General features: G+C 35.4%; 1 protein-coding gene across 1 annotated transcript; it reads right to left on the bottom strand.

Annotated features, from left to right (window-relative positions):
• Window positions 1-3,360: 3,360 nt before the first annotated feature.
• On the bottom strand, window positions 3,361-4,914 carry LOC143239266 (uncharacterized). The gene is made up of 3 exons (XM_076480184.1): window positions 4,755-4,914; window positions 4,194-4,529; window positions 3,361-3,569 (listed from the first exon to the last, which is right to left on the bottom strand). The coding sequence occupies exons 1-2, from the start codon at window positions 4,761-4,763 to the stop codon at window positions 4,218-4,220; spliced, it is 321 nt and encodes a 106-aa protein (XP_076336299.1). The 5' UTR covers window positions 4,764-4,914; the 3' UTR covers window positions 3,361-3,569; window positions 4,194-4,217.
• Between the last annotated feature and the right edge of the window lie 15,286 nt (window positions 4,915-20,200).

The following is a 20,200-nucleotide window of genomic DNA, read 5'->3' as shown; positions in this document are numbered from 1 at the left end:
CAGATTAACACAGTTTGTCGTAGAGATGTATTATATTTGTGAATTTCTGTAGTGCGTACTGTTCAGCCCAGTTACAGATAAGATATTATTCTTGACGTTTCATCTTCTTTGGTCTTGTTGAAATAAAAGTGTATTTCGATAACTTGTTTCTTAGCTTGTTTTGTGGTGTTTATAATTAATTTTGTGCATACAATAATCTCTGCTTTGACCTTATAGTTCTCGTTGTCTACCATTACAAACCTTTTATGAGATAGTTTAATATTTTCAGATTTTCTGGGGCAAACTGTTCCATTTTATGCGCTTTCTACAGTTGCCTGACCAACTTGTGAAACAAAGAAATCTAACTTGCTTTTTCGTCAGTACGTGTGAATGATAGTAAAGTTAATTCTTGGAAAATAATAATAATAAATAAACAGTGTCAAGAAATTAAATAAATAATGTTGTGTTTGTGTTACGTAATGCTTCCGTGAAATATGAATTGTAAACGAATTAAGTTTTATAATAAATACAACTATTTTCCGTAATGGGATTGCCATCCTAACTGGTTTTTCTCATGTTTGTTTGTTTTTGAATTTCGCAAAAGCTATACGAGGGGTATCTTCGTTAGCCGTCCCTAATTTAACATTGTAAGACTAAAGTGAAGGCAGTTAGTCATCACTACCCACCGCCGACTCTTGGACTACTCTTTTACCAACGGATAGTGTGATTAATCGTCACATTATAACGCATTTACGACTGAAAGGGCGAGCATGTATGTGCCACGGGGATTCTAACCAACGACCCTGATATCACGAATTGAGTGCCCTAACCACATGGCCATTCCGGGCCTTCTTTTTTCTCTCTCATGAAAAGTGACGTAATATACACCTTCTAAATCACTGCTTTATTCATCGGGTATGAAACAGGTTGGTGGTTTCTGGTATTGGGTGAAAGGCGGATGACATATTACAACATATACTGCGTTTCTTTCTGGGTTCTTAGAACTCGAAAGCATATGAGTTTGTGGGTCTTGAGTTTATTTTTGGTGACTTTTGTAGTATTTTTGTTATATCGTAGGATATTTTTATTAAGTCCCTAGAATTATTTCTTCTTTGAGTTTACCAAGTTGTCGTTCTACACTTTCATCAGCTGATATTACTAATTTTACTTTGTCCATGGGGCCTGGCATGACCAAGCGTGTTAAGGCGTGCGATTCGTAATCTGAGGGTGGCGGGTTCGCATTCCCGTCGCGCCAAACATGCTCGCCCTCCCAGCCGTGGGGGCGTTATAATGTGACGGTCAATCCCACTATTCGTTGGTAAAAGAGTAGCTCAAGAGTTGACGGTAGGTGGTGATGACTAGTTGCCTTCCCTCTAGTCTTACAGTGCTAAATTAGGGACGGCTAGCACAGATAGCCCTCGTGTAGCTTTGTGCGAAATTCAAAAACAAACAAACTTTGTCCATGACGGGAAACTCTATTTTATTTATCTTATAATATTCTTCGTTATTTACACGAGTATTGTCCTTTTCTACACTTTTCGCTGTCTAACATTAATATTAGTACTAAGGAAAACATTATTATCTCAGTGACCATTACTTATAAGTAAGTAATTTTCCGTTGTACTCAAACTCCATGTGATTCTGTAAACTTCACTGATAACTTTAGATGACAGAGAACTAGTTATAAACCAAGCCTAATTCCTGTTATAGGAGAGTTTAACACTCTGTTGAAGACTTGGAAGTCATGATTTTAACGCTTGTTTGTGTCTCTGCGCTGCCAATAAGATGAAACAAAAAGTCCTGTCAGGACAAGGTTTTAAAGGACTATTATAAAGGACTTTTTTCTGGATTTAAGTGTTTATACAATATGATATCATCAGTATTTTAACTGCTGTCAACGTTGTTCGCGCCATCTAGAATATAAATCATCAGAATAAACAGTTATATTGATACACTTTAAATGTTTTTTACTAACCAATAAAGATAAATTAAGTTAATAGACTCCTGTTGTAGGCTTATAGCTGAAACTAGTCGTGATAGAAAAATTGTATTTTTAAGAATGCTGTAGGGCAATAAAGTTTAGTAACTTTTAATATTTTACTTTAAAACTTGTATCTTTTCGTTTTGGTTTAGAGTTAGTGTAAATGTAATTGTATACGAAAGTCCAGGCGTTTTTGAATAAACATCCTCAGATACTTTTTCCAAAGAATTTACGGATGATAAATTCATTTTTGCTATCTTCCAAGCTGTAGCTGTCAATTTGAACCGTCCCCCGCTGGTACAGTGGTAAGTCTACGGATTTATAACCCTAAAATCAGGGATTTGATTCCCCTTGGTGGACTCAGCAGATAGCCCGATGTGGCTTTATTATATGAAAAAACACAAACACAATTTTAATCTCGGAAAAAATATCGTCATAAAACAGGAACGAGGACATATTTGCATATTGATTTTAAGACAAAAATTTTCGAGCACTATTTTCTCAACAGTCCCATTGTACTGAATCCCAGTTCCTTGTTTTTCAAATATTACGGCAACGTTCTGACGTCTGTTATGTTCAAACATAATGGTCAACAAAGAGGTGAGCTTCAGCATGATTCCAAGATCTGTGCAACTTGTTGAGAGTTGTTCTTTACACCTCTGATGTCATTCTCACAAGATGTAATGTACCAAACCTAGTCTCATTAAGGATAGTTATGTCTTGGTTTTCAAAATTTAAATTTGACTGTTACAACTTGGCATACAGAACAAATGGATTCAACACCCCTAAATATCTTATAAAAATCCATCTACCAACGTTTGCTGAAACGTGTTTGAGGATGTTAAGTTTTTGTTTTGAAAATATGAATAGTCCATAATATCGAATTTCAAATTATATCCACATTTTAGATAAAGGTAATTTTCAATAACTTTGGCAGTGTGCAAAACATTTCACGTTTAATAATATGAATGGCGTTTTGAATGAGAAGAATGCTTAATTAAAAGTTGGAGATGAGCAATCAGAAGAAGAACTAGTTAAAAAGTTGGAGATGAGCAATCAGAAGAAGGCCTAGTTAAAAGTTGGTGATGAGCAATCAGAAGAAGAACTAGTTAAAAGCTGGAGATGAGCAATTAGAAAAAGAACTAGTTAAAAGTTGAGATGAGCAATCAGAAGAAGAACTAGTTAAAAGTTTGAGATGAGCAGTTAGAAGAAGAACTAGTTAAAAGTTGGAGATGAGCAATCAGAAAAAGGCCTAGTTAAAAGTTGGAGATGAGCGGGGTATTAAAAGTGTCAGTTAAACTATTACGTGGTGTTGTTATTAAACCATGCTAAACAAAGGCAAAATAAATAATAATTGTAGAAAACATTTTAAAATAAAACATAACGGACGCACTTTAGAATAAAATCTAAGAAAATAAATTTTATTTGGCTGAATTAAATGACAGCTAATAATATCATGGAAATGTATGACGATTCCTTCGGATATCAAGTTTTTCTGTGACAGCTAATAATATCATAGAAATATATTAGGATTCCTTCGGATATCAAGTTTTCTGTTTTGTTTGTGGATTGTTAGCAAAAACATAACTGCAAGAGCTGGAGAAGTTACCTGGAAGACAGAAAATTAATTTGAAATTCATTTGTTGAAAGTTTCTACATAGGTAAGCACACGACAAGAGAAATTATTTGAAGATTACAAACAAAAAGTTTAACCCATACAAGTTTTTATTGGTTGTACTTTTCTTTGTTTTATTCACAATATTTAACCTTAGAATCCAGATAAATCTGGGGAAACGTTTACACTGTAGAACCAATGAAAACTTCTGTTAGAATAAACAAAACGTTTACACTGTAGAACCAATAAGAACTTCTGTTAGAATAAACACAACGTTTACACTGTACAACCAATAAGAACTTCTGTTAGAATAAACAAAACGTTTACTCTGTACAACCAATAAGAACTTCTGTTAGAATAAACAAAACGTTTACACTGTACAACCAATAAGAACTTCTGTTAGTGTAAAAAAACAACAAAAAACATTGTTTCTAACATCTAATGAATGTATTTTTACGTCGTATTATACAGCTTAACACTAATGATCGTAGTTTTTTAATATTTATATATTACCTAAGATCTTGAAAAAATTTAATAAGTATGCTCTATGTTATTTTACAAATTCCGCAGGCTCTATAGATTTATCTATCATTCTGTCATTCGTCTCTGAGGATTTACCTGATAATGGGATCTTCGAATATTTTACCACCAACCATAACCTCGGCCATATCCGTAGCCGCCATAGCCTAGTCCACGGCCATAACCATAGCCACCATAGCCAAGTCCACGACCATATCCGTAACCGCCATATCCGAGTCCACGACCATATCCGTAACCGCCATAGCCGAGTCCACGACCATATCCGTAACCGCCATAACCGAGTCCATGACCATAGCCTAATCCGCCATAACCGTATCCTCCGTAGCCAAGTCCGCGACCATAGCCAAGACCGTATCCACCGAAATATCCGCCCATTACGGCGGCTACACCCAAGAGCAAGACGACAAGGGACAGCTGAAATTATATAACAATGTTACAAATACAGATTACGTGATTAAGAACGTGAAACAGTTGTAGGTTTAGAAATATCGAATCTAATGCTTGTCAAAATTGAAATAAACTCCACTGCATTTTGGAAATGTAATTTCAAACTCTAGAAACAACATACTTTTGATAGGTTGACGTTGTGTTCACGTTAACTGAGAGACAGGTATAGAAACGAATAACGTATATACTTACAGCTTTCATTATGTGAAGTATCGATAAATATCAAAACACAGGCTAGTTGAGCTGCTGTGGTATTGTACGTTTCTCTGATATCTCGGCTTTATATACTCTCAAAAATGGGAAGGGTGTGGACAACCGTTTAAGAAAAAAAAAACTGTACGAGAGGCTCGTATAAGAACAGGTAACGCGAGGCCAAGCTGAAGCCCATTATAATCCTCTAACTACGGGAAACACTGCGAAACTTGTTCCGTTTATTAACTTGAAAATAAAGATTTCGGTCGAGACGGGCTTATCATTGCGACCTGAATTAGAAGCTTTGTACCAGCACGCACGTTTTGCCGCCAGGTGAATCTGTCATAGAATCACACATCTCGTGACAACGTGAAAGGATTACATTGGAACAAACAGGATTAAATTTCAACGATGGTCAACTCAGCGTTGCTAGACTGATGATGATAGAAAGTAGTGCTAATCATACAGAAACGTTTATTTGTTGTTATTGTTACGGACAAACAAATTAGGAAGTCAGGGACACGTTGTTAATAAAACAGATTTATGCCTTTAAATTGAAAAATAAAATAAAAAAGTAGCGAACAATCGCACTGCTGATGAAAACGTAATTCTCCACCAGCTTTTAGCGTGATGAAATTGAAAAGTAGTAGACAGATAAATTTCTTATGACACTTACATAGTTATTGTTATGGTGTTGACGTGACGAAATTTAAACGCAGTAGACAGTCGCGTTAGTAATAAAACAAACACATTTCTCAGAATTTCTACTATTGCGAGTTTAGGCCTTTGTTTAAACATTTGTTCTTGTGTTAGTTTTAGAATAGATTTCAATAAGTTTATCTTGTTTCGTCATGTTAACTGTTTGTCAGGAACCTTCTTTTGAGTTAAAAGTGGACTCAACAAAAATTGGCGCTTTATCGTGCATTAACAAGATAGAATTTAACATATGGAGCAACATATGTTGACTGCAACATGAATCAGAATAATTTTTCGATACGTTTATTAGTAAAAGTTAGTTCTCTAATCATGTTGCCACTAGATTCTCAGCCAGGTATAAAAAGAAATCCAGTAAAGTTAAAATGAAAGGAAAAGCAACATAGATTCCATGAAGAAAACGGTCAAAGTAACTGAGAAACACTAATACACGAACCAGGGTGAGAATACTTATCATTCTTGAGAATTCCCATTTCAATGTATCAAGAGCATGCCATAAAGGTTTTGTTTGAATAATATACTGATCAAATTTATGGTCTGAAATAACTTTCATAGTACTCCATACAGTGTCTTAACTATATAGAAAGAAGCTAGCATATGATATCGCTGTATACTAGAAGAAATCAATTCAATAAGCCTTGATAAAAACAAATTTAACACTGTATATTAGGTTTTGTTGTCATGCCATTACCCACAAAGTACAGAGAATTTTCAGTAGAGCAGAGAGTTCACATAAAAACTTCACGTGACGCTAGTTGGATTCTCTGATAAAATGCTGCAGACTTGAAATGCTCCCCAAACACTATCAAGTTCACCATAGATCTTGAGACCAAGATAGGTAAACTTTTAAATAGGAAAGGAAGAGCCAGAACTCCTGGAGTCAATGATACTGATGTTAAGTATCTTTGTTTATGCAGCCTTCAGGACAGAAGAAAGACTGTCACTGATCTCAACCATGAGATAAACAACCATGTAGTAAATGACTGAAAAGTGTCCAGAACTGCAGTATCAAGAAGACTGAACAATAATGGAATTGGTCAGGTAACAGTTAACAAAGACTGGACTTTGTTACAGAGTACAAAATCTGGATTGTTGGTGATTGGATGTTATGAGTGAATGAGTCTAAGATTAAAATATTTGTTTGGATACCCGTCAGAAGAAAAGTGAATGATACTTACCTCAATAAATAGCACTTATCATGTAGAATGAGGAAGCAGTGTGAGGATCTGATGGTGTTTTCTATTGAGACACCAGGAGATATTTGCAAAATATATTGAATAATATACGAGCGGAGGTATAATCACATAGTGATCCATCAAGGATTTTACTAACAAGAGGACAATGACCCCAAACACTCATCCAACCTGTGTAGAAGTTACTTAGCTAAGAGTAAAGTACTTAAGTCATTCAAATGACACAATGGAAAGCGCAGAGACCCTATCTCAACCCAATTGATCAGATCTGGGATTTGAGAGTTTAAAAAACTTAACAAATCGGAAGTTACTTCCAAAGAAACTTTATGGGAGTGTATTAGAGACACTTGGAGTAAAATCCTAAAGGTCACTTCAATTAAATACATTACAACAATGCCTGAAAGACTGTTTGCAGTTATTAAAGGAAAAGTGGGACACAAATAATATTAACTGTTTGCTGAACACAAGCACTTCCCCTGAGTTTATATCGTACTAAAAAATGAAGATCCGTACAATTTTGATGTTTCACCTGTAATTTGCCTTCCATTATTCTGTGAAAGTAGCCTGAAACGTAATTTTAAACTTTGTCCTAACATATTTATAGACTAAATGCAAAGACTATAGTTACTGATATATATAGTGGAAATGAATGTCGGATTCACTAAACACTGTATGCCACTGAAAGAAAGTTGTTTTCCATCCTAATTTCAAGAAATATATTGTGATTTATGATCCGTTGCATTTACGGAAAGTTTGCGAAGTAACCTCAATAAGTACGGTTTTTTGTTGACCGTAATGACATTTCGTGAAACATATATCAAATCTGTACGCTATTGATTCAAACAAGGATGTTGTTAAGCCTGATTCATAAGTACGAACAAAGTTGACAGCGAACTACAATAGAGTGTCACCACTTTCAAAATTGAATGTCAAAACAATGTCTCAGGAATTTAACAGTTCCTTTCTTCGCCATATTAAGTCACATTTGTAATGTCCATTTGTCTCGTGATTCGATTCATGTGGCTGTCTTTATTGGTAATATGACCCAGCATGGCCAGGTGGTTAAGGCACTCGACGCGTAATCCGAGGATCTCGGGTTCGCATCCCCGTCGCGCCAAACATGCTCGCTCTTTCAGCCGTGGGGGCGTTATTATGTGTCGGTCAGTCCCACTATTCGTTCACAAAAGAGTGGCCCAAGAGTTGGCGGTGGGTGGTGATACCTAGCTGCCTTCCCTCTAGTCTTACACTGCGAAATTAGGGACGGCTGGGGCAGATAGTCCTCGTGTAGCTTTGCGCGAAATTCAAAACAAACCAAATCTTTGGCAATATATTGTTTGACTATTCTAAGAGCATATCATCGAGAAGTAGTAAGATCTCCACAAGAACCAACAAATTTGCTTCTGCCTCAAATAGATGATGTTGTTTCTTTTCAATCTTTCAAGATACCATTTATTTTAGGAGGCAGCTTTTGATTGTATACTTCCTTTGTAGAAGGAGGTGAAATCACCGAGTTTCCTGTGAAAGTTGAGAATTTCCGAACTCATGGGCTGCAACATGACCATTTCTTGTACAAACCCACTTCTAAACTTTTCTTGTGAAACTTTAAGTACTTTGTAATGAATTAAAATGTTATCACTGAAGTCAAAGCCGAACTGTCATCCTGATTTAGCGAGACAATAGTTATCGTATTACAAGCATAGGAGTTCAGTAAGTGATTCTATATATGCAAAAACGAGCCGTTCGTTTATATGTATTTTTTATTTTATATATATTTTTTATTTTATATATATTTTTTCTATAAGTGGGTTTTCTCGACATCACTGAGTAAATGATTCTGTTGCCTTAAAGAAGTGATAATACAGAATCAGTGGAGAGTAATTTGGATGACCTCCCATCACTAACCGCTGATCCTTCGAAGTAAAACGTTTCGTATTATGTCGCTTGTTACTCGTTAAAAAAGCTTTCACACAGGCATGACTGTGATGATTGTGAACTACCATTGACGTGCAGTTTCTCACCTTCTTCCGAGGCAAATGATGAGCGGATTTGGTGATCCGGCAGTTTCAGACATTTATATTTATCATTTTCGCTTCAAGTGTAAACAGGCGTTTGATTATTGATACTGATTTGTGCTTCACAAGAGCAAAGTCATGGAATGTATAAATAACAAGGTTATAGGAATTGAAAACTTGCTCAAGTGGTTCAAAGGTCTTAAAATATCCGTGAATAAGTTACGCCAGTTGTTACCACGATACTTAAAAATGTAAGTTTTCATCGCAGTTAAATTCTTCAAGTAGGTAGCTTCTGTGGGTGAATTCATTTTGGTCTGTCAAAGCAGTCTTTTACATATTTTACTTTATCTCGGACGAGTCTTTCATTTATCATGTTACATATATTAAGTATTACTACTTCAAATAGCCGAAATTATTAATTTTAATTTAGAAGTTAGTTGAATGTTAATATATATCAAATTTATGATATTTGTCAACAAAAATTTTAATAACAGTTATTACAAAGATACAAAGAATAATTTATATAAAAAAAACTTACAAACAGTACTGAGTCTTCCATCCGGTCTGGAACTGAATACTTTATCGACGATTCAGGGAGAGCGAATTAATTCTAACTCATATGTAAAACTTTTACAAACTTACAAAAAAATATTAAGTCCTCCATCCGGTATTAAACTGAATATTTTCTTGACGGTTCACGAGACGCAAATTAATTTTATGTTGATACGCAGACACACTTCACTTCTCAGGAATACTAGCTAACTCTATTCTTCATACGTGATTTTTTTTCAGACGAAAATATCTAATGTTCTTGTAGAAATACTAACTTCCGAAGTTAATTTGCTGAAGTTTCTAATATTCGATATCTATAAACATTCCTCATCAAATACCTGTAGCTTTCTGATTAATAAACGTTTATCACAATTATAGTTTTGGAGGCTTATAGTATACTGACTGTAGCTGACCAACAGTATTCTAAAACTGTCTCTTGGTGAGTCGATTTATAATATTTAGGCGAAATTCTAGAAAAAATATTTTGGCAACAATATTCGAAGATACACTAGCCCTTTCTTGAAACATACATTGTTGATTCTTACTCGCGAGAATCTTCTATAAATTTAGAGAACAGGCGGAACGTTTGCAGTACAGATTTAGCAACATAAGTTACACACATTTTAAATATATATTAAACTGAAACAAAAATAGATATTAAAATATTATTAAATCTCTTACAAATCGAACTAATATTTCTCTCACTCTCTCTCGTTGCTTTTTGGTGTTGTACTTATATGAACATTAATAAAGTACGATTATTATTATAATGAAGCACGCCTTTGATATCTCTATACTTTTAAGCAGGCAGCCATCGATGCCAACGAAATAGCAATGACATTGTTTCATTTAATATACACCACCATCTTATTCAAAGCAAATCCGCGTTCTGTTTACAGCAACTGGTGTACTACCTTCGCTTCTCCATTGTGTTACACTTACAAAGCAGGCGCCAAGCCTCTATTATTCGACTCTGTGGTACAAGCTCGCACGTTTTGCCGTAAGGATGTTCTGTCATGAAAACACATCATTGATTAACGCATGAAAACGTTTAAAGACTAAAATCAGAAGAAGATGAACTAAAGCTTCATTCAAACTAAGGCACAGTTCTCTCTGCACTGTCGAAGTGATGAAATTGAAAAGCATCAACCAGAGCATTGTAACTGAATTGACACAGTCTGCTCGTCTCTGATGTGAAGCAAAGTTTGTTTCTAAATTCAACTCAAAGCTACACGAGGGCCATCTGCGATTTCTAAAAGTAAATACAGATTTAGTATATTTTGTGATGAGTTTAAAAAATAATTGAGAGTCGACAGTCTTTAAGACACATTTCTTAAATAAGTTGTAGGTGTGACGAAATTCAGTAATGATGAACTGGCCCCTCGTAATGAAGTACAGCTTTCTCATTGTTGGTTTTTTGATGAACTTGAAAAGTATTGCTATTATAACATACAAAGTTATTTTTACAATCCTGAAGCAACGACATTGAAAGTACGAAAGATGTGTACATATTAATTCATTTATGTCAAAAGTGTTTCTGTTTTATAAGCAATCAACCTGTTCATTAATTTTCAGTCTTACTACAGAACATAATGAAACGAACTATACTTTTAAACTTTGTTTTTCTGAAGTATTTATTAAAAAAGTGCCGTATTTCTATTTTCTAATGTTTATGTTCTTACTGTTACGATGGATTTGAAACTAAATACTTACAAAGCAAACAAGTCATGTATATTATTTACTGTGTTGAAACTCAGAAGTAGTCAACAGACGTGTTACCAATAAAACTGGCACAGTTTAGATTATTGTTATCGTGGTTGAATCAAAACGCAATTAGTCCCGGTATGGCCAGGTGGGTTAAGGCGTTCGATTCGTAATTTAGCAGTGTAAGACTACAGGGAAAGGCAGCTAGTCATCACTACCCACCGCCAACTCTTGGGTTACTCTTTTACCAATGAATGTATTGACCGTCCCATTATAACACCCTCACGCCTGAAACCATGTAGTAATTGACAGAAAAGTGTCCAGATCTACAGTATCGAAAAGACTCAATGAGAACAGAATATTTGGTTGTGTAGAAGTTAAGAAACATTATTTCGATCTCCAAATATTTTCAAGATACTGCAATTTGCTACAAAATAGCAAAAACAAAAACTGGACTACTGGTGATTGGAAAAGGGTGTTATGTATGGATGAGTCCAAGTTTAAAATATTTGGTTCAAAGTATAAGTTATACCTCCGTAGGAAGAAAGATGAAATATTCTTACTTCAATGCATGAAAGAGACAGTATGATGGTTTTGGTGCGTTTCCTGCTTAAGCAATAGGAAATATTTGCAAAATAGATGGAATAATGGACCATCGCAAGTGTCATTAGACATTGATTTGTCATGGTATACTCAGTGGCTTGGGCATTGTTGGTAAATGTTCTGCTACCAAGAAAAAAATGACCCCAAAAACTTATCCATTCAATGAAGAGATTTCTGATCTGAGAAAGAATCTGCTGGAGTCATTCAAATGATCCAGCGGTTCTCAAAGAGGTCCGATCTCAACTCAATTGAGGAGATCTGGGAATTTATAGATTAAAAACTTGACAAATCAAAAGTTACTTCCAAATAATCTTTATGAGAGTGTATTAGAGACAATTGTAGCAAAATCTCAAAGGAAAGCTTGATTGAATATGTTGCAACAAAGCCTGAAATACTGGTTGTAGTTATTAAAACTAAAGGACGACATACTAATGAATTTCTGTTGTATGAAATAAAAAAATTAATAAGGTGTTTTTTGTTTCCGTTGTGATTGACCTTCTATTGTTCTTTTTCTTTTAAAGTAACCTAAAATCTAATTTTTGACTTCGCCCTTACACTTTAGCAGAGAAGAGTATAAAATTGTTACCATTAATTAACACCCTCTCCCGGTATTTTTATAATGCTTACTTGTGTGACAGAAATAGTAATCCAACCTATAATCAGCTTTCACTGCGGTAATTTTTATTTGAAAAAGAGGAGAAACAGTACACCTACCCATAAACACATTTATTAGCATTGAAATCAAGAAATCAGATGTTAAAACTAGCATCTGGAACTGCACAAGTATTACATTTAGTGCTCTTTCTTGGTGTTTAAAATGCCTCCGAGAGCATTAATTAGGGACAATATGGTAGTTCTCTGTATGTTGTGCTGACGAAATTGAGAATTATTGCTTATAAATGAGACACGTGTTTTTGGTTCATGAAATTCAAAAGCTGTTGGTTTTAATGAACTTCAAAATAACTGCTGCTAAACCAGCAGTTCTTTGTACTGTTGGTGTGATGAAATTGATGAAGTAGCAAGCAAACATATTGCTAATAAAACTGGCACAGTTCCATGTATTGTTTTCTATGTTTGTTTTTGAATTTCGTGCAAACCCACACGAGGGCTATCTGCGCTAGCCGTCCCTAATTTAGCAGTGTAAGACAAGAGGGAAGGCAGCTACTCATCACCACACACCGCCAACTCTTGGGCTACTCTTTTAGTGGGATTGACCGTCACATTATAACGCCCCAACGGCGAAAACGGCGATCATGTTTTGGTGTGACGGGGATTCGAACCCGCGACCCCTCAGATTACGAGTCGAGTGCCTTAATAACCTGGCCATGCTGGGCCCACACCAACTATGCACAAATTGGAGTTGGTTTTATCGGCAGTATTCAGTACTTTTCATTCTCATCAAATTACGAACATAAATTTCGTGTTTTATTAACAATGTGCCGTTTATTACCTTCATCACAACAGTAAGAGACCAAAGCTCTTATTTTATAGTTAATCGCCCCCAACATCATACATAGAATATATTTTATTATCGGTTTTTCTATTCATTTCTTGTTAATTCTCCCAAACAAATAACGTGCTGAGGGCTGGGTTTGTTCCACTTCCAGTAGTCCTTCGTTGGTTAGCGGTGAGTCTGACGGCTTATGATGCTAAAACCTGGTTGTGACACTCCTGGCAGACATTAGTCCTCCGTTGGTTAGCGGTGAGTCTGACGGCTTATGATGCTAAAAACTGGTTGTGACACTCCTGGCAGACATTAGTCCTTCGTTGGTTAGCGGTGAGTCTGACGGCTTATGATGCTAAAAACTGGTTGTGACACTCCTGGCAGACATTAGTCCTTCGTTGGTTAGCGGTGAGTCTGACGGCTCATGATGCTAAAAACTGGTTGTGACACTCCTGGCAGACATTAGTCTTTCGTTGGTTAGCGGTGAGTCTGACGGCTTATGATGCTAAAAACTGGTTGTAACACTCCTGGCAGACATTAGTCCTTCGTTGGTTAGCGGTGAGTCTGACGGCTCATGATGCTAAAATCTGGTTGTGACACTCCTGGCAGACATTAGTCCTTCGTTGGTTAGCGGCGAGTCTGACGGCTCATGATGCTAAAACCTGGTTGTGACACTCCTGGCAGACATTAGTCCTTCGTTGGTTAGCGGTGAGTCTGACGGCTCATGATGCTAAAACCTGGTTGTGACACTCCTGGCAGACATTAGTCCTTCGTTGGTTAGCGGTGAGTCTGACGGCTCATGATGCTAAAACCTGGTTGTGACACTCCTGGCAGACATTAGTCCTTCGTTGGTTAGCGGTGAGTCTGACGGCTCATGATGCTAAAACCTGGTTGTGACACTCCTGGCAGACATTAGTCCTTCGTTGGTTAGCGGTGAGTCTGACGGCTCATGATGCTAAAACCTGGTTGTGACACTCCTGGCAGACATTAGTCCTTCGTTGGTTAGCGGTGAGTCTGACGGCTCATGATGCTAAAACCTGGTTGTGACACTCCTGGCAGACATTAGTCCTTCGTTGGTTAGCGGTGAGTCTGACGGCTCATGATGCTAAAATCTGGTTGTGACACTCCTGGCAGACATTAGTCCTTCGTTGGTTAGCGGTGAGTCTGACGGCTTATGATGCTAAAATCTGGTTGTGACACTCCAGGCAGACACAGCACAGATTGCCCATTATGTAGCAGTGCGCATAATAACGAGAGAAGAAAACTAACTCCTTTTTCAAGTTCATCACTCCAACAAGACTCAGAGAACTGTGACTGTTTTACTACCAACAAGACTCAGAGAACTGTGACTGTTTTACTACCACTGCGTTTATTTTCTACTTTTCAATTTCATTTAATGTAGAAACATAGATATATAACAACACGTTAATAAAGACTTTCAGTTACATCCCACCAACAACACGTTAATAAAGACTTTGAGTTACATCACACCAACAACACGTTAATAAAGACTTTCAGTTACATCACACCAACGATGGAGAGAACTTTGTGTTACATTAGCAACCATTTCCAATTTCATAACGTCAACAACATTCTAGAGCTGCGAGACAAGTGCTAAACATGGCAACAACTTCCAGAAGTTAAACTGACTGAATAGGAGAACTAATACATGAAATACTTTAACGAGTTGTGCACTGTTAAAACTGAAGAGTGAGAGATGCCCAAAGAAGTAATTCACTCCATGATAGTTTGATCAGGAAGGATTTGGTAATCCCTCGTGTAAGAAAGTGACGTATAGGAGCAAGTAGTCCATCAGCAAATGAAGTCATCAGTATAAATAGTTAAGGCGCACTGATGAGTTGATAAGAACTGGAATCACAAAGAGACAAAACTGTAGTCTCACGGCAACGGAGAGAGAGAAATAAATAAGTACATATATCAAGCAACCAAGGGAGTTGAGATTGACTTACGCGTGCAACACTTCCGATACGATTTAAATTAATGGAGTCGAGTAGCTTGACATATATGTTAGCTATTGGAATCGGCTCACGACCCTAACGATAGAAGATAAAAAAAAACTTAATGCTTTTGGGCAATATATGATCTAGAAAGTTTTCAGAGTGATTAATTACGAGAACTAGTTTTCCTTTTCTTTTTTTAAATAAGTTTCTCCAAACAACATGCGGTTGATCCCATATAATCTTGTCCACATCAAGAACTAATATATCGTTACAATTAAGTTTACTAGTTCTCTTCTTAATTTGTTGAATTCTTGATACTTATATTAAAGCTATACACAATGAAATTTATGGATACCTTGATTTCAATGTATTGTAAGTTGGATTTCTTCTCTTCGCATAACTGTCTTTGCCCATAACAAGACAACTGACATAAAATGACAGTTTGGATACATAGAACTCTCTTTACCGGTAGTAAAGTGCAGTAAAGTTTTACTGCATTAAAGAAAACATCTTAAAATAGTATCAAGTAAACAACAATTTGTTTTTACATGTTTTCATTATGTGGATACTTACTTGTATTACACACTCTGTACAATAAGATACTTTTTACACTGTTCTTAAATTTAAGAGGTACTGAAATGCTAAACAGCTGAACATTGCTACACAGTCTCTTATACTTTCGCTTACGATAAATTGAAAATAATTTCCAGAGATATTCTGACCTAATTCTAAAATAACAAAAAACACAGCTTTGAGTTTGTTTTTAACTGTAAACTTCATACAATGTTAATGTTTATTCAGATATTCTAATAAATAATTCATTGCTTTTTGTGTGCTTTTAAAATAATGAAGGTATACTGAACGTTTTCATAATATCTGATGTGTTTAAAACTCTTCCGACAGTAAGTGCTAATTTTAAACCCATGGTAACGCCGTCTATTTGATCATAAATAGTGTTGTTAAACTTGAAAGGAAACTTTTTATACCCAAAGTTAAAAGTAAAATAAAGATGGATTTCTATTCACCATATACAATCATATAATTTTGGAATATTAAACCTGCTGTTAATTGTATTGTCTTTTGTAAAAGAATGTTAGTGGACGTCATTCAGTGCACCATATAAAGTGGAATCAAAAGCTTAGTTTCGGTAATTAATTTAGATGAAAAATATGTGATGGATCTGTAATAAATAGTTCCCACATCGAATAAGATGTCAGAATCAATGAAAGTTAAGCCTAAATTGAATTCGAACTCATCAGCAAAAGACATTTTAATGTAAACCAACTTTGCTTCTTGAAGTTCTCTGTGTGTTGTTGTTTTGATAAAAATTTAAAACAATATACTGACTAAATGCTAATAAAACACACGAATCCATTTGCATATTTGGTATGATATAAAGAAATAAGCTAAAGTATTGCTAATAACACATGCAGTTCAGAAAGAAACAATATGAACAATGAAAGCTAACCTTTTTCAAGGTAAATTAACAATAATCCTCACCATTGTCATTGGTTTTGGTTCAAAAAATCTACTGAGACAGACCTTGGTGATTCTGATACTCAGAAGTAACGTTCGTTGTCAAAAGTAAGCTTTATCTTTGATATAAATTTTATTATGATTTACACCCTTTATGGTAGGTTTTATTTTCTGTCTCTAAGATAAGTTTCGTTGTGCCTTTCAAGAGGAGATTTTATCTTATCGCTCTAAGGTAATTGTGGTTTGCACCTTCACAGCAGTTTTTACCTTCTGAATTTGGAAAAAAAATTATTGTGCCTTACACCTTCTAAATCAGGTTTGTTTGTTTTTTCTTGTGATCTCCAGATAAAATTTGTTGTGACTTGCACCTTTTAAAGTAGGTTTTGTCTTTTGCAGTATTCGAACAGCTAACCCTCGAAGCGAAATTCTTAATTTTTTTTTGTTAAAATGACTCTATATTCTTATTATTGTGTTTCTCGTTCTATTATACAGTAAGCCTAATTTTTAAATAAATATCCATCTATAAAACATCCTAAGAGTTAAACTAGCACAAAAGTTGGTAGTTCCATGATCTATTTAAAAACATAACCAGATAATAAATTATCAATTCCTGTTAAACGGTGGTTTTTTTTTTTTGTTTTTTTTTTACATAGCGCGTAAGGCGTGCGACTCGTAATCCGAGGGTCGCGGGTTCGCGCCCGCGTCGCGCTAAAATATGCTCGCCCTCCCAGCCGTGGGGGCGTATAATGTGACAGTCAATCCCACTATTCGTTGGTAAAAGAGTAGCCCACGAGTTGGCGGTGGGTGGTGATGACTAGCTGCCTTCCCTCTAGTCTTACACTGCTAAATTAGGGACGGCTAGCACAGATAGCCCTCGAGTAGCTTTGTGCGAAATTCCAAAACAAACAAACAAATTTTCTTACAGAATGAAAAAACATCAAAAATATATTTTATTTTTATTTATTATTTCTATATTATCATCTAGGTTATTTTCACCAATTTTCTGAATGATAAACTGCACAGCCATATCTGCCTTTCGTGAAAGCCCGACAGATTTGGTGAAAACGTAAATGTGAACTTTGTTTTGGTCTGTTTTTCAAACTTAAAACGACTGCTAGACAATTTGCTTTAGATATATTTATTGGTTAGAAGAACTCTTATTGTATGTAACAAAGTGACTGTAGGTAGATAATGTCATAAATCAATATACAAGAAAATTAAAACCTGTAATAATTAGATTGCATCGACTAATCAGCATGGAAACTTATTATTAATAATATTTACAGCCTTAGATTCACTAAATATCTCGCGAAATTCAACCAAATGAGGTTCTTTCCTATAGTTCAAAATTCATATAGTATACTGACAGTCCAAAATAAACTTCGAAATTCGTTACTCAATCTTAAGTCAACAATTAATTTCCCTAACAACATTATACAGGTTCCCTCGTGTAGTTGAGCTGATTTTGAATACAGCTCAAAATCAGTAAATGTTTCTGTTATAGTGGTCCTCATGAAGTTAAAATAGAGCTCTAGAATATCACTCGTAAAGTGTCTTTACTCTAAATTAGCGAATCTTCTACTTGATATAAATGTGACTAAATTTCAAAACAAGACGTGTAATAGTGTGCAATGTGACAGAATGTGAATCGTAGATAATTTCATATAAACTCTAACAGTTGTGCGTGGAAAGATCATTTATTTCTTTAAATTTTGTGCAAAGCTACACGAGGGTTATCTGTGGTAACCATCTCTAATTTAGCAGTGTAAGATTAGAGGGAAAGCAGCTGGTCATCACCACCCACCGCCAACTTTTGGGCTATTCTTTTACGAACGAATAGTGGGACTAGCCGTCATATTAAAACGCCCCCACTGCTGAAAGAGCGAGCCTGTTTGGTGTGACGAGGATTCGAACCCAGATTACGAGTCAAGCTCCTTAATCGCCTGGCCATGCCGGGCCTTGGTGGCGGGGAAAAACTCTTATCCTATAGTAATTGTGAACTCGGTATTGTACATAACCTCTACTCTGGGTTAATTAACTTGTTTATGTCAATAAATTCATTTCATCTTACAAAAAAAGTTTTCAGAAAAGTCCATTTTTTTCTATACTGTAAAGACTACTATTTATTTTCTCAATAAAAATGACATAGAGTATACTATAAAAGTTTATTTCAAATTTAGTTGCGAAAACCTAAACACTGTTGTTCCTAAAACTACAAATGCAGGCTACTACTCTTGTCTCCCGGAATAATGGAATTTTACCATCACTCTTACAGCACATCCGTGACCACCGGAGAGCGTTTTCGCGGTAATGGAATTTGAGTCATGAACCTTATTTATATTCACATCTCGAGCATGCTAACCCTATTAGGCCGCAACTGGCCTTTTTCTGAAAAACTAAAACTAAAAACAAAATGATAGCGCAGAGAGAGCATCATTGTTTTACCTCGAAAAATATCACATAATTATGTTGTTTTAGTAACAAGCGTACGCAATATATTGAGCGTGTTCGAATTGCGTAAATGGAATACAGGCATTTTAAATTAACTGGTAAGTAATTACACACATATGGTCCATAAAATATTTCCCAACATATGTCACATTATTTGCGTTTTGTGAAAGTTATTTTCTGAAATTCAGAACGTTTGTGCTAGGCCTAATAATTTACTAACTTTAAAAAAAAATTGCTAGTTTCAATAAGTCTAAATTGCAATAATGTTGACGCTTTTGCTAAGCCTAAAACTGATGCAACATTTAAGGGCCAACCTTCACGATATTTGTTTATTAGTGTTAACAAACTAAATAGTATTGGGTTATTTTTTTCTACGAGTAAAATCATGTTCAATAAACAAAAAGCAAGAGAGAATTAATAGAATACATGCTTTTCTATTTGATACATATTTTTGTTTAAATACCAAGTGATGCTTTTAGATTAAAATTCTGTTAAAGTTACTTAACAAAATCGAAAAGAAAGGCCTTACCAATAGTTAGTGTCGTTACAAAAACATGAAAGGCTTGTGAAACATAAACAACCAAGCTAGAGGATGTTAAGCTGAGGTAATTATATGGATCACTTAGAACATTCGGTGTTCGTTACTGTAAAACAGACACTTCAACTTGCAGTTCAAAAACAGTCGACTTCATAATTTTCCAAATAAACGTCAGTAGTTAGAACGTGCCAACGTTGTGGGTGAAAGTAATAAGCATAATTAGACAACAAGGGTCAATTTAGTTAATCGAAATAGTAAAAAACATTAGTCAGGATGGTTCAGTGTATTATTCAGTGAAGGTAATAAGCGTAAAGAGACAAGAAGGTTCAGTGTATTCAATCGAAGTACTAAAACACATTAGTAAGAATGGTTCAATGTATTATTATTCTGTGAAAACCAGGACAATGTCTCACCAAACAAAGAAGTCTCATTGGTTAATATCTCGTTTCCATAATTACCGACTCTCGCTTTAAAGCAAACTTTTGATGTTGCGTTGCTGTTCATAAATATATACTCTTCAAAACAAGAAACGCAAAAGGGATATTTTTGTTATTTTAAAGAGAAATATATGTAATAACGTTACAAGCTCAGAGTATGTGATGTTACACGTGTTAAGGCACTGACTGTCAGACCAAAATGACAATAAAAGTTGTGCACTTTGAAAACGGAGGAAAACATCGGATTTTTCGCCAAAATGCATTCGTGTCCAATAAATTTGTTTGAGAGACCTGCATGTTCTGCAAGTGTAACATGTGCAAAATCCCTATAAAAGTGACGGGTTCTCGGTTTCCATAGCTC

Source organism: Tachypleus tridentatus, chromosome 13 (assembly GCF_004210375.1).
Source record: "Tachypleus tridentatus isolate NWPU-2018 chromosome 13, ASM421037v1, whole genome shotgun sequence".
Lineage (NCBI taxonomy): Eukaryota > Metazoa > Arthropoda > Merostomata > Xiphosura > Limulidae > Tachypleus > Tachypleus tridentatus.
Note: the sequence above shows the minus strand (reverse complement) of the source record. Positions and strands in the feature narration are given on the sequence as shown.